The sequence below is a fragment of the Ranitomeya imitator genome, chromosome 8 (assembly GCF_032444005.1).
Source record: "Ranitomeya imitator isolate aRanImi1 chromosome 8, aRanImi1.pri, whole genome shotgun sequence".
NCBI classification, from domain to species: domain Eukaryota; kingdom Metazoa; phylum Chordata; class Amphibia; order Anura; family Dendrobatidae; genus Ranitomeya; species Ranitomeya imitator.
Genome location: NC_091289.1, coordinates 144,688,721 through 144,703,286, shown reverse-complemented (window position 1 = coordinate 144,703,286; position 14,566 = coordinate 144,688,721). Strand labels below are relative to the sequence as shown.

Sequence of the window (14,566 nt, the reverse complement as noted above, 5' to 3'; positions counted from 1 at the left end):
CTTTAGCTGCGGCTCAGACTCCGTCCAGATGATTAAAATGTCATCAATGTAGCGGTAGTATGCCAGAGGCCTGATGGGACATGAGGACAAAAAGTCGCTTTCAAGCTTGGCCATGAAAAGATTTGCATACTGTGGGGCCATTTTACTTCCCATTGCTGTGCCAGTCTCCTGTAGATAGATCTTTTTTGTAGCACACATTCTTCATACACATAGCAGACTTTAAACCATTGTCTTATGCCTAATAATAACAGTAGCAATTTTTCTAAAAGAACTAATCCATAAACTTTAACAAATGTCTGTAAAAAATTAAAAGTAATAAAAGGTTCTTGGGTCATACCAGTGGGGCAACCTCTGACCTCCTGCAATATAAGCACATCGTAGAGGATCTTGAGACCCTTCTGCACAGGTCAACTCTCACTCTCATGAACACAGGGAAACTATGTATTGCATGTCATTTAATTCTCTATTTAAAGAACTTTTCCCTTTTTGGGCACGTGGATGTCCTAAAAGGGATCCTACCATAAACCAGAGTATTTCATGGTCACCTGTCGATTTGATTGACCTTGCTATGGCCATCCATTTCTTCCCGTGGTGATAACACAATTTCTAAGGATGCTACAGCAAATGAACCCACCAGATCAGTTGATCACCAGAGCTGGTGCATTCTAATGTAAGTTGTTGAGTTAGGACAGGCCCTTTAAAGGGAATTTGTCATCAGAAAATTTCCTGTTTAATCAGGTTGATGTGTTAAATACATTTTTTAAAGATATTACTATTTTTTTTACATGTCACAATCCACATTAAGAATACAAATTATAAATCTTGCAATTTATGCAAAGGATCAGTGGAGCTAATTTAGACTAACCTCATGTTTCAGGAAACAACACGTGTACATTAGCAGCAACCCACTGACTTAGACCCAATCTTTTATATTAAAACATCTAATGAGGGTGTGCAAAGGTCTTTGTGAAGGGAGGGGAGCATGGTCAGATGTGACATTGCTTATTGTAATTGTTTATAGAGGTGTTACTTGTCATTGTAATCCTGCCTCCCATGATAAGGAAACTGCTGTAAACTCTTCCTGAAAGAACAGGAGGTATGAGTCTAAAATATTCCCAAAGAAAATCACAAGTTGACTATTTGGTTTTTAACAATTCAGATCGCTATGGAAAAAAATGACACATTTAATAAAAGATGTAGAATAGAAACCTGATTTAAAAGATAGGTGATTCTTCTGGTGAGGACAGATGATTGTCAGTGCGGTTTATAGGAGTGTTAAAAAAGCCAAAGAATTTGAAATGTGTCCCTTGCTGTATGCAAATGTCATAAATGTTGTTGTGTATGTTACAGAAGAAATCTTCTGAAAATTATTGCCATGATTTTATTTTATTTTCTCACTTATATTAGAAATCTTCTACAAAAAGTGTTCTTGCTACAACATTTTTGCAGTGCACTTATAGCCACTGCCTCCTCACGCCTTGCCAGCTTGGAGTAGAGCAATAGATTGTAGTTGACAGCAGGACTTATAGTTCTAGAATGTTGCGCTGAAATATGCAGATAATCCAATATTCGCTCCTACACCAACATAACATTGGGAGGATTATCTTTTCACTCATTCATAGCGTAGCATCGCAGCCAGAATTCACAGGTACCAGTATAACCAGCAGAGTAAATTGTAATAGGTTCTACATACACACCTGTGCTCTCTGCTAAGGTTTCTAGTTCAGGGTCAGCATCGGGCCCTATGGCAATGGTGTGAATAACTGAGCCGCTCCTTGAAACCTTTGGTAAACATTTGTGCAAATTTGTGTCCCTTCCGCTGACTGCTAAGATGACTTCAGAACCTTCCATAATTCCATCAAGACCTTTGATCACCTGTAAAAAAACAAAAACAGAATATTAAAGTTAAGATCTCACTTCCTTTTTTGTTTTTTGAATTTATATTTGGGCTATTTTTGCTTTAAGTGTCCGAACAAATTTATAAATGCTCTTTATTGTGCGCATTATAGCTATTATGATTTAAAAGAAAAAACATTTATGTTACCTTGGCCATCATATTCCACAGCGATATACAGACATTATCATCACTGTCCCCATTGGGGCTCACATTCTACATTCCCTATCATTATGTCTTTGGAGTATGGGAGGAAACCAGAGAACCCGGAAGAAACCCAGACAATCATGGGGAGAACATACAAACTCCTTGCTGGTCTTGAACCCTGGACCCCAGCGCTGCACAGCTGCAGTGCTAACCACTGAGCCACCATACATGCGCTTATATGTTCACCATATGTTCCTGCATAGGCGAATTATAATAAGGTTAATCTTTTTTACCACCCGGGGCCGACGTTTCTTTCATTATGATATTTTGGGTGCCACCATTGTCAGAGTTTATTGCCGGGCAGGGAACCATCTTGAAGCTCCGCTCCTGACAACAAAGAATGGAAAAGCAGCTACAAGGGAGCTCCCACCGCCTTCTGTGACTCAGCCGGGGCAAAAAAAGTGCAATCCCACACTTGTTTTTTTATTGCTTTTTTTACTAGGTTCACTGAATGGTAAAACTGACCTGCCATTTTGATTATCCAGGTCATTACGAGTTTATAGACACCAAACATGTCTAGGTTCTGTTTTATCTAATTGGTAAAAAAAAAAAAATTGTGCCATATTCCAATACATGTAGCGTCTCCATTTTTTGTGATTTCAGGTTTGGTGAGGACTTATTTTTTGCGTGCCAAGCTGTCGTTTTTAATTATACCATTTTGGTGCAGATGCAATTTTTTGATCGCCCTTTATTGCATTTTAATGCAATGTTGTGGTGACCAAAAAGCGTAATTTTGGCATTTTGACTTTTTTTCTCGCTACGCCGTTTAGAGATCAGGATAATCTTTTTTATTGATAGATCATGTGATTCTGAACGCAGCTATACCAAATATGTGCATGTTTGATTTTATTTTTATTGTTTTATTTTGAACGGAGCAAAAGTGGGGTGATTTGCACTTTTATATTTTTAAAAAATTTTTATATTTTTAAAAACATTTTTTTTTACTTTTGGCATGCTTCAATAGCCTCCTTAGGAGACTAGAAGCTGACATAGCCCCATCGGCTCTGCTGCATAGAGGTGATGTTCAGAATGCCTCTATTTAGCAGATTTACTGACTTGCTATGAGCGTGGACCACTGGATGGCGCTTACAGCAAGCCGGCACTGACAACCATAGAGGTCTCCAGGAGACCTCAGGTTGTCATGCCAGACATCGGTGACCCGCGATCACGTGACGAGGGTCACCGGTGAGCGTATTTCCGGCCAGCTCGCTGGAAGCGCAATTTAAATGCCGCTGTCAGAGTTTGACAGTGGCATTTAACTGGTTAATAGCCACGGGTGGATCGCAATTCCACCCGCGGCTACTGCGGGCACATGTTAGCTGTTCAAAACAGCTGATATGTCCCCGGAAAGATGTGGGCTCACCGCCGGAACCCACATCAAAGGGAGGGAGTCCGGCATCAGCGTACTATTATGCCCGATATCGGAAAGGGGTTAAGGGAGCATTAATCAGTGCAGCAAAAGTCAGCAGTGATCAAGTTCCAGTGTTAGGACGACAACATGAAAGTTTGACAAGATGAAGAAGAAAAAGGCTGTAATCAGCCAAGACGTCAGTGGCACGTTACAGGATGTAAATATTTATTCTGTATAGGGGTACTGTATAGAAATACATTTACACGAACTAACCGGCGGCACTAAATGACCACCAATCTGTAAACCATTACCGATGGGCAATCATTTACTGCTGTCTGTTTAAACAGACTATTAAGCGGCGTGCACTGATCCATCCCATATTAGGCCTGTCCCACACGTTCAGATAATTCCGGTACTGGAAAAATCGGTACCGGAATTATCCATGTCCGTGTGTCCGTGTGCTCACACGGCACATCAGTGTGGCACACGTGCGGCATCCGTGTGCCGCCCGTGTGCCGACTGGGTACCACACGCACCGTGCAGGAGACAGCGCTACAGTTAAGCGCTGTCCCCCGCATCTGGTGCTGAAGCCGCCATTCATTTCTTCTCTCCAGCAGCGTTCGCTGGAGAGAAGATATGAAAAATCTTTTTTTTTGTTTTTTTGGTGTTTAAAAAAAGATCCCTGTCCCCAACACCCTCCCACCCCCTGTGCGCCCCCCGCTGTTAATAAAATACTTACCCGGCTCCCTCGCTGCTTCCTCTCCTCGCCGCAGCTTCTCCTGTATGAGCGGTCACGTGGTGCCGCCCATTACAGTGATGAATATGCGGCTCCACCCCTATGGGAGTATACCACAGCACATAACATTAGATTAGTGTGTGCGGAAAAAAGAATAATACAGATTTAATTTAATAGAGAGAGACTGTGTCTATGAGGCAGGGCCAGGGAGGGACACAGCTGTCAGGCTCTGTCACTTGCTTGATCATTGTGGTCATAGGCCTGCTTCAATGTAATAACACATCTTTCCAGGGCAGTTGGAGCCATTGGATTACTTTCGATTCGTGGTGAATCGATTTGCTGCAGATCGAATTTCCTGGCAAAATTTGGCTTGTGAATCCAAGTTTCAACTCTGTTAGCAGGAGATCTGCCATTTTCTTCAAATGCAGACTTGCATTCAGATATTTACCTGTAAGCCTGCTGAGATGCCTTCACAAATAGACATACCCCCACTAAATGTATCAGGAAGGCTTGACGTAAGATTCCATCGTACATCATCATTGACAATCTGGCGTAAGGGACTTATTACTTGCGTTGTTTCGTTAAATATTACAATGCCAACATAGGAGCCAGGCTCAACCAATTGCTGAATAAAGATGGCTGCTGCTTGTCGTAGTCTGTGAAATTGTGTTCCCTAAACATAGAACATTGAAACATATCAGAATTAGCAACAAAAACAGAAAATAAAACATTGTTAAAATATACAAGCCACATAATCATCTACTCATTTCCATATCTTTATTTATGCTTTATCTTATAGGTCTGCTGAAGGCTGGGTTGTGTGTGGTGCTGTGACCAGATGAAGAAATGAGAATTATCTGGGGAAGAGTTGTGTTTCCATCTGGGGGAAGAGGAGAACCCAAATAACAATGAGATTTGGCGTCATTATGTGGATGCACAAACCGGAAATGCTGAGGGTTCAAGCATTAGATGGGATGAGATTTTGGTCAACTTAAAGAGCAAGCTTGTCCTTCAGTGCCGAAGTGGGAATACAGGAAGGCTATGGAGGTGGTGGACTTAAAGTTGGCGCCAGTATGCCCATATTAATTAGGGTGACAGATTCCCTTTAACTATACCATTAATATCTAAGTACAGGACAACACTTTAGATGTCTCTAGCATAAAGCATTCTGACACAGTAGGGTGGTAATTAGTGTTACCATATTGTCAGAGACATCCAGAACTAGACAAATCACTCTCGCTCTGGACTGTAGTAATAAGAAGGCCGGAGGTGGTGGGAGCTCTGTTCCTGGCATTGGAGCTGTGGCTTTAAAGTCTGCTGAACTTCTAATAACATCCCATGTGCTTCGATAGCTGCACATTTTGTTTTGCATATTTGGAGCTTCCTTATCGTGGTCATGTTCAGAACAAAATTCTACGACCTACAAAAAAAAAGTAATAAAAGGAGTATTAAAATCTTAAGACATATCACTATTAAAGAATTTGTGTCTCTAAGGCCAGGTTCACATTACGTTTTTTGGCGTCCGTTAGACGGACTACGTTACACCGCGGCATAACTCGATGTAACGTAGTCCGTTAACGCCACCATTTAGTCCAATGTTGGATTCATCGCTAGCGCACGCCCATTGTGGGCATGCGCTAGCAATGTGCCATCATTGAGTGACGGACCCTGGGACGCAGGCTGCAGCGTTTCCGGGTCCGTCACTGCTAGCGCAGATAGAGCATCTGCTAGCTCCATCTGTGCTAGCGCGACGACATATCGGCACTTGCGTTAACAGCAGCCAGTTAACGTATGTATTGAACGGGCTGCTGTTAACGCAATGTGAACCCGGCCTAAGACCAACTGATCACGAGATTGTGATTTTTGTCATATTCAATATTTGCATTGATGAAAAAAAGATTATGCAAAAATTATTTGGTAGATATTCCTCTATCCCCCCCAATATTACACAATACAGATTCAAGTTAACCAACTACTATTAAAGAGAATCCTCTTTTCTGAGAAGCATACTAGCACTGTTTAAAACAGGCAATCTCTTGCTTTTTCTGAAGTTCCAGAAAGCGTCGCAGAAAGTGTAATGTGAGCTTCCCGTTTTGTAGAAAAACACTCCTTGTAGAAATATTCTGTCTGTGTATTAGGAAAGAGAGTTGTTAAAAAAGCAATCCAGCAAATTATCATTCCATCCCTCCACCATCCCCCCATTTGCATAGCATGCTCTAGACTTCTCCTATATACACGACCACGAAGGGACTCAAACCCTCACTCTTCTGATCCGAAATCACACGCCTTATCCATTAGGCCACGCGGTCTACACATAGGTTGTGTAGACCGCGTGGCCTAATGGATAAGGCGCGTGACTTCGGATCAGAAGAGTGAGAGTTCGCGTCCCTTCGTGGTTGTGGCATTCTCCTATATACAGTGTACTTACTTCTCTGCAGTTCTCTACTCTTCTTTGTTTCAGCCTCTAACTCAATTCTCAGAGTTTACCCTGCATTTTATTCCTCTAGGCTCTGCTATAAATCCCGTGGTACATTAGCATAGCATCGCATGACCAGCAAGCGCGAGTATCTATATCTGTTTATTCTCCCTTATAAATAAAGATGAACTATGATCCTCTACATTATAACTGTATGAAAGGAGCTGTATACTCATCATCAGTGACTGAGATAGGAGTTTCTGTTGTCTACTGTGGATAACTTCTGTGGTTCATTATAAATCATGCCATCATATAGGAACTAATAGTGACTGAGATCATGACCAACTTCAGATAACAATAAGGGCACATAATTGAGGGGGGTTACGATGAGAACAAATCCATGAATCTTCAGATTGAAGAGAACAATTACCTAAGGCAATAGTAGCTCATTGATGGACATCTAAAAAATTAAAAAATGGGGATCAGTTTTCTCACTAGTCCCCACAGTTTCAGCAGGTGTCTGGCTATGTATATCAGTCAGGGTCCTGCAGCTGATAGCAGGGTAACACAGACAGTAACCATGGGATCAACATAACATATATATCCATTAGTGATGAGCGAATATAGTCGTTACTCGAGATTTCTCAAGCACGCTCGGGTGTCCTCTGAGTATTTTTTAGTGCTCGGAGATTTAGTTTTTTTTTCACTGCAGCTGGATGATTTACAGCTACTAGCCTGCTTGATTACATGTGGGGATTCCCTAGCAACCAGGCAACCCCCACGTGTACTTATGCTGGCTAACAGATGTAAATCATTCAGCTGAGGCAATGAAAACTAAATCTCCGAGCACTAAAAAATACTCGGAGGACCCCCGAGCGTGCTCTGGAAATCTCAAGTAACGAGTATATTCGCTCATCACTAATATCCATCATAGAGCAATACTTGACAAGTGTTCATGGTGGATGTATACGTCATAGAATTTTAATGCATTGATATCAGACTTTTACAGCCAATCTGACATGGATGACTCATTGGATCTAAGATGTCTATTTAATAATGTATGCAGTTTGAATTGTGAAATCTGGTGACAGGATATACATGATATATATTTTTTATTAATATTTTATGAAATAGAAAATATTGACAATATTTTTGAAAGAAGCATGAATATGCTCATAAAGGTTTAGATATACAGTCATAGCCTGAAGTGCTTGTGCCCTTGAAATTGTTCCAGAAGATTAAATATTTCTCCCAGAAAATTATTGAAATTACACATGTTTTGTTATACACATGTTTATTTCCTTTGTGTGCATTGAACATAATTTAAAACAAAACCTCAAAATGGGGTGGACAAAATTGTTGGCACCCTCTACTTAATATTTAGTTTCACACCTTTTAGAATAAATAACTGCAGTCAATCGCTTCCTATAACCATCAACAAGCTTCTTGTATCTCTTAGCTGGAATTCTGGACCACTCTTCTTTTGCAAACTGCTCCAGGTCTCTCATATTTGAAGGGTGCCTTCTCCCATCAGAAATTATAAAATCTCTCCACTGGTGTTCAATTGGATTTAGATTGCGGTAAGACAACTCCAAAATATCTTTGAATCTCCACCATATTTAACTGTAGGTACTGTGTTTTTTTCTTTGTAGGCCTCATTCAATTTTTGTTAAACAGTAGAATGATGCACTTTAACAAAAAGAGCTATCTTGGTCTCATCTGTCCACAAGACACTTTCCCAAAAGGATTTTGGCTTACTCAGGTATATTTTTGGCAAACTGCAGTCTAGCAGCTTATGTCTGTATGTCAGCAGTGGGGTCTTTCTGTGTCTCCAGCCATAGTTTTTCCTGCGTTGTAATTTTTAATCAAGTTTTCTCTGCCATCCATGTCCAGGGAGATTAGCTATAGTGCCAGGGGTTGTAAACATCTTGATTATGTTGCCCACCATGTACAAAGGAACATCAAGATCTCTGGAGATGGACTTGTAACCTTGAGATTGTTGATATCTTTCAACAATTTTGGTTCTCAGGTCCTCAGACATTTCTCTTCTCCTCTTTCTACTCTCCATGCTTAGCCACACAATTCAAAGATTGAGTCAACTTCTCCCCTTTGTATCTGGTTTCAGGTGTGATTTTCATATTGCCCACACCTGTCACTTGCCACAGGTGTGATTGTATGAGCATCACATGCTTGAAACAAAGTTGTTTACCCACAAGTTTGGAAAAGTGCCAATAATTTTATCCGGACCATTTGGGGTTTTTTGTGTGAAATGATGTCCAATTTGCCTTTTTTCTTGTTTTTTTTGTGTTGTTCCAATACACCAAAAGAAAATAACAAAACATCTGTAATTGCAATTATTTTCTGGGAGAAATGCTTCATTTTCTGGAACAATTTCAAGGGTGTCAACACTTTCGGCCATGACTGTATTATAGGTTAAAGTAAAGATGACTATAGCATAGCAAGTGCCAAATCTTCCCGTCCAAATTAGGTGTTTGATGGTGTCACCGATTAAGAATTGCTATGGCACCTCTTAGTGTAATACTGATATTGATCTCTTCTTGTTTCTCTTACTATAACCTTGGGCAATTAAGATTTTCAAATAATGTCAATTAACCAAATTTAATGTATTGGTGTTATTTTTTTTGTAATACAAAAGAGTCATACATTGTAGTGACTTACCGAAGATAAAGATTGCATGTACATTATCGATGCTTTCACTCTTTGAGTGCTATTCACTAAGAACATACAGCCTTCCTCTAAATTCCCAGTCTGAGGGTCAACGATGCATTCTCCATCTGAACATGAGCGCTTCTTGCAAATATACATGCCCACCATCTCAGAGGAACACCTTAAAACAAAATACAGCATAAAATAATTTAAAAAATCGAATAAAATACGTAAGATACGTGACTATCGCTATGGGGCAAAATATCACAAATTCTTGCATGATTGTCCAGTGTCTTGCTTTTTAGGTATAAGGTAATACACAAAGATTTAAATTATATTTTATTATCAGGAACGAGTATTCCTTTGAAACCTATTTTTCTGATAGTCCTGAAGTGTATACAGGCTCCCGATCACCATACGTAGGAGCAGAACGCTCGTTCGTCAGGTGAAATAATCTTTTGCCCTACTTAAAACATCATGATTCTCAGCAGCACATTTAATAAGATGAGACAAGCCCTTTAATAATGATTGATTATCATCAAAATCATTCAAAATGCCATAAATGCTCTTCATTTATCCAATATTATACTATACTGTAGAAAAAAACCTCAACAACTTACTGTGTTGCTTTAATTTTGTTGTCAGGTGAAATAAAGAAAGGCTTCTCATAATCATATTCATCAAATACACCCCACCGAAAATGGGCCCATTCATGGAGAAACACCTTCCCTGACGAAAATGAAGATAAAAACTATAAAACACATAATGTCTACTACATAAAATACAACCAAGATTAATGTGTGGATTCTATAAACAAAAAAAAATGTAGATATTTATACAGAAAGAGACAAAAAAAAAAAACCACTAAGGACCCGATTCATTGCATTTGCATCTGTTTTTGTCTAGTTTTTAGTGTTTTATGCCCTTATTTTATCCTTGCACCAAATTCTTCTTTCCTGTGGAGCCTTTTTTACATCTATTTCATCAGCGTTTGCCTATTTTATTAGTTTCCCAGTGTGGTCAGAGTTTATGGTTTCCAGGTGTTTTCACCTGATTCATCATTTGCAACTTTTTAAAAATTCGCTAAATTTGTACACCAGTCCCCTCTTGGAGAGATTCCATGTACTCTAGGAATTTTGTTAATAATTTTATGAAATTTTAAAAATTTTGTGATTTTTTTTTAAAAAGTTAGGCTATGTTCACATTTGCGTTGTTGGGCGTTGCGCCGGCGACGCAACGCACAACGCATGCAAAACGCATGCAAAAACGGATTGTTTTGTGACGCATGCGTCCATTTTTGGCTTGATTTTGGACGCAAAAAAAATGCAACATGCAGCGTCCTCTGCGCCCTGACGCTTGCGCCAAAAATGACGCATGCGTCACAAAACGCAAGACAACGCATGTCCATGCGCCCCCATGTTAAATATAGGGGAGCATGACGCATGCGTCACCGCGGTTGTGCCCGACGCAACGCAAATGTGAACGTAGCCTTAAAAAGTCACAACTGTTAGACAAAAAAATGAATTTTTTTTTATTTTGTACAAAATTTGTGAACTGCATGCGCCATCTCAAATTTGTCACAAAAAAAATCAGTGAATATTGCAAGACAAAAAAAAACTTAAATAAACCTGTGAATGATGAATCGGCCCTATGGGAGTAGTAAATTATTTAGTTTCTCACCTCTTGGTCCATAAACTGGAAGGAGACTATCATCCGTTAAAAATTCAGGAGTAAAATGTATGTATTTCCCTTTATTTCCACATCCTTTATAATGTAAAGTGTATGGATCATTTCCATAATTTATGTTAGAGCTGCTGATAATTACAGTTGCCTTAAAAGTAATGTGAAGTATATTAGAAAAGTAATAAGAAAAATAAAACACAGCTCAGTGCAGAAAGAGAAAAACAGCGATTTTATTAGAACTACTGCATGAAATCCAGTGATTAATACACCTTTTGGTAGTGGTTTAATTTGACCTTAGTGCCGCTGTTCTGAGGAATCGGGTGTTTATTTTTTGTTTCCACACCTCTCCACTCCTGATGTTTGGTTCCTCTTCCCTGTATATAAATCTAGTCTTTTTAGCTACATGGGCGTGGTCCTCAATTCTTCTCCATGGGTGTTTTTTTGGGACCACACCGAGCTGGCCAATAAGGACAATAATTACAGTATATACATATCTCAGGAATGGAGAGAAGTAGGAGCAAAAAAATAAGCAGTGGGAGATTTAGGAGAACCACAACATTTACACCACATAAAAAAATATATATTACAGGTCTTCTTTAATGAGAACTTGTCACATCCAAAAAATGCTATTTACATGCAGGTATAATGGTAAGCTGTAGGTAAATGGCATGTAAATTATGCTTAGCCGGCTTACTGGAGCAGCAGCTACAGAGAGAAAATTAAGTTCTATTCTCCCTGCAGCCACTCACTTCCAGCCATTGGGGCGGTGCAGGGACAGTTCCAGTCTTGGCTCACTATACAATTAGGAAAACCTACTGAGAAAGTCCTCCAAAGAGACCATATAAAAATATAGTTTTTATTGAGCCATATTTAAAACATAATTAAAAAAGGGATGACATCCTACAAAAAGGACAAGCAAACAATGGGCAGAGGTATGCATCAGGTCCAACAATAATGATACTTGTACCAATAACATCAATCCTAACCCACCATGGATAAATCAATAGAAGGCACAGTGCTTAAAGTGAATCAAGTAAAAAAGTGCATATGCATATGGACCAACAACATACTAAAGGACTGAGTGCAAATAGTTCAGTTACTAGTGATGGGGTGCTATGCCAGATGACCTGGCCTCCAGTCACCAGACCTGAACCCAATCGAGATGGTTTGGGGTGAGCTGGACCGCAGAGTGAAGGCAAAAGGGCCAACAAGTGCTAAGCATCTCTGGGAACTCCTTCAAGATTGTTGGAAGACCATTCCCAGTGACTACCTCTTGAAGCTCATCAAGAGAATGCCAAGAGTGTGCAAAGCAGTCATCAAAGCAAAATGTGGCTACTTTGAAGAACCTAGAATATAAGATATATTTTCAGTTGTTTCACACTTTTTTGTTAAGTATATAATTCCACATGTGTTAATTCATAGTTTTGATGCCTTCAGTGTGACATAGTTTTGATGCCTTCAGTGTGAATGTACAATTTTCATAGTCATGAAAATACAGAAAAATCTTTAACCCCTTACCGGCATCGGACGTACTATACCGTCCGATGCCGGCTCCCCTGCTTTGATGCAGGGCTCCGTGGTGAGCCCGCACCAAAGCCGGGACATGTCAGCTGTTTTGAACAGCTGACATGTGCCCGTAATAGGCGCGGGCAGAATCGCGATCTGCCCGCACCTATTAACTAGTTAAATGCCGCTGTCAAACGCAGACAGCGGCATTTAACTACCGCTTCCGGCCGGGCGGCCGGAAATGACGTCATCGCCGACCCCCGTCACATGTCCGGGGGTCGGCGATGCGTCTCCATTGTAGCCATAGAGGTCCTTGAGACCTCTATGGTTACTGATTGCCCGTCGCTGTGAGCGCCACCCTGTGGTCGGCGCTCACAGCACACGTGCAATTCTGCTACATAGCAGCGATCAGCAGATCGCTGCTATGTAGCAGAGCCGATCGGCTTGTGCCTGCTTCTAGCCTCTCATGGAGGCTATTGAAGCATGGCAAAAGTTAAAAAAAAAAGTTTAAAAAAATGTGAAAAAAATAAAAAAAACATAAAAGTTTAAATCACCCCCCTTTCGCCCCAATCAAAATAAATCAATAAAAAAATATCAAATCTACGCATATTTGGTATCGCCGCGCTCAGAATTGCCCGATCTATCAAATAAAAAAAAGTATTAACCTGATCGCTAAACAGCGTAGCGGGAAAAAAACTCGAAACGCCAGAATTACGTTTTTTTGGTCGCCGCGACATTGCATTAAAATGCAATAACGGGCGATCAAAAGAACGTATCTGCACCGAAATGCTATCATTAAAAACGTCATCTCGGCACGCAAAAAATAAGCCCTCAACCGACCCCAGATCACGAAAAATGGAGACGCTACGAGTATCGGAAAATGGCGCAATTTTTTTTTTTTTTTTTTTAGCAAAGTTTGGAATTTTTTTTCACCACTTAGATAAAAAATAACCTAGTCATGTTTGGTGTCTATGAACTCGTAATGACCTGGAGAATCATAATGGCAGGTCATTTTTAGCATTTAGTGAACCTAGCAAAAAAGCCAAACAAAAAACCAATGTGGGATTGCACTTTTTTTGCAATTTCACCGCACTTGGAATTTTTTTCCCGTTTTCTAGTACACGACATGTTAAAACCAATGATGTCGTTCAAAAGTACAACTCGTCCCGCAAAAAATAAGCCCTCACATGGCCAAATTGACGGAAAAATAAAAAAGTTATGGCTCTGGGAAGGAGGGGAGCGAAAAACGAACACGGAAAAACGAAAAATCCCCTGGTCATGAAGGGGTTAAATGAGAAGGTGTGTCCAAACTTTTGGTCTGTACTGTACGTGTGCAGTGTATGTGTTTGCAGAGCAGGCTGGCTGTCAATCAGAGTTTCTGGGACTGATTACACCCATGATCCCTTCACTGCCTCAATGACTGGAAGCAAGCAGCTGCAGGGAAAATATAACTGCACTAGATGGTGGCCCAATTCTAACGCATCGGGTATTCTAGAATATGTATGTATATAGCAGCTACATAGTATATAGCACAGGCCACGTAGTGTATATAGGAGTACTACGTGGCCTGTGGTATATACCATGTGGCTACTATATACATACATATTGTAGAATACCCGATGCGTTAATATAGGCCACGCAGTAAATAACACAGCCCACGTAGTATATAACACAGCCCACACAGTATATAGCAGCCACGCAGTATATAACACAGCCACATAGTATGTAACACTGGCCACGTAATATATAACACAGCCCACGTAATATATAGCACAGCCCACGTAATATATAGCACAGCCCACATAGTATCTAACAGTGACCACGTAGTATATAGCACGCAGTATAGAACACAGCCACGTAGTATATAACACTGCTCACGTAGTATATAGCAGCCATGTAGTATATAACGCAGCCCATGCAGTATATAACACTGGCCACGTAATATATAGCACAGCCCACGCAGTATAGAACACAGCCCACATAGTATCTAACACTGGCCAGGTAGTAAATAGCAGCCACGCGGTATCTAACACAGCCCACGTAGTATTTAGCAGTGTGGGCACCATATCCCTGTTAAAAAAAATTATTAAAAAGAAATAGTTATAT

General features: G+C 40.3%; 1 protein-coding gene across 3 annotated transcripts in view; it reads right to left on the bottom strand.

The window, feature by feature from the left end:
• LOC138648035 (calcium-activated chloride channel regulator 3A-1-like) overlaps positions 1-14,566 on the bottom strand; it is a 37,484-nt gene that overhangs the window by 16,673 nt on the left and 6,245 nt on the right. For 2 of the 3 annotated variants that reach the window (XM_069737503.1, XM_069737504.1), the window contains 6 exons: positions 10,952-11,102; positions 9,892-10,000; positions 9,284-9,452; positions 5,387-5,608; positions 4,637-4,861; positions 1,698-1,875 (listed from right to left, as the gene is read on the bottom strand). In XM_069737503.1, coding sequence (XP_069593604.1) covers positions 1,698-1,875; positions 4,637-4,861; positions 5,387-5,608; positions 9,284-9,452; positions 9,892-10,000; positions 10,952-11,102 — 1,054 coding nt within the window. The remainder of the gene's footprint in view (positions 1-1,697; positions 1,876-4,636; positions 4,862-5,386; positions 5,609-9,283; positions 9,453-9,891; positions 10,001-10,951; positions 11,103-14,566) is intronic. The other variant, XM_069737505.1, reaches the window with a different exon arrangement.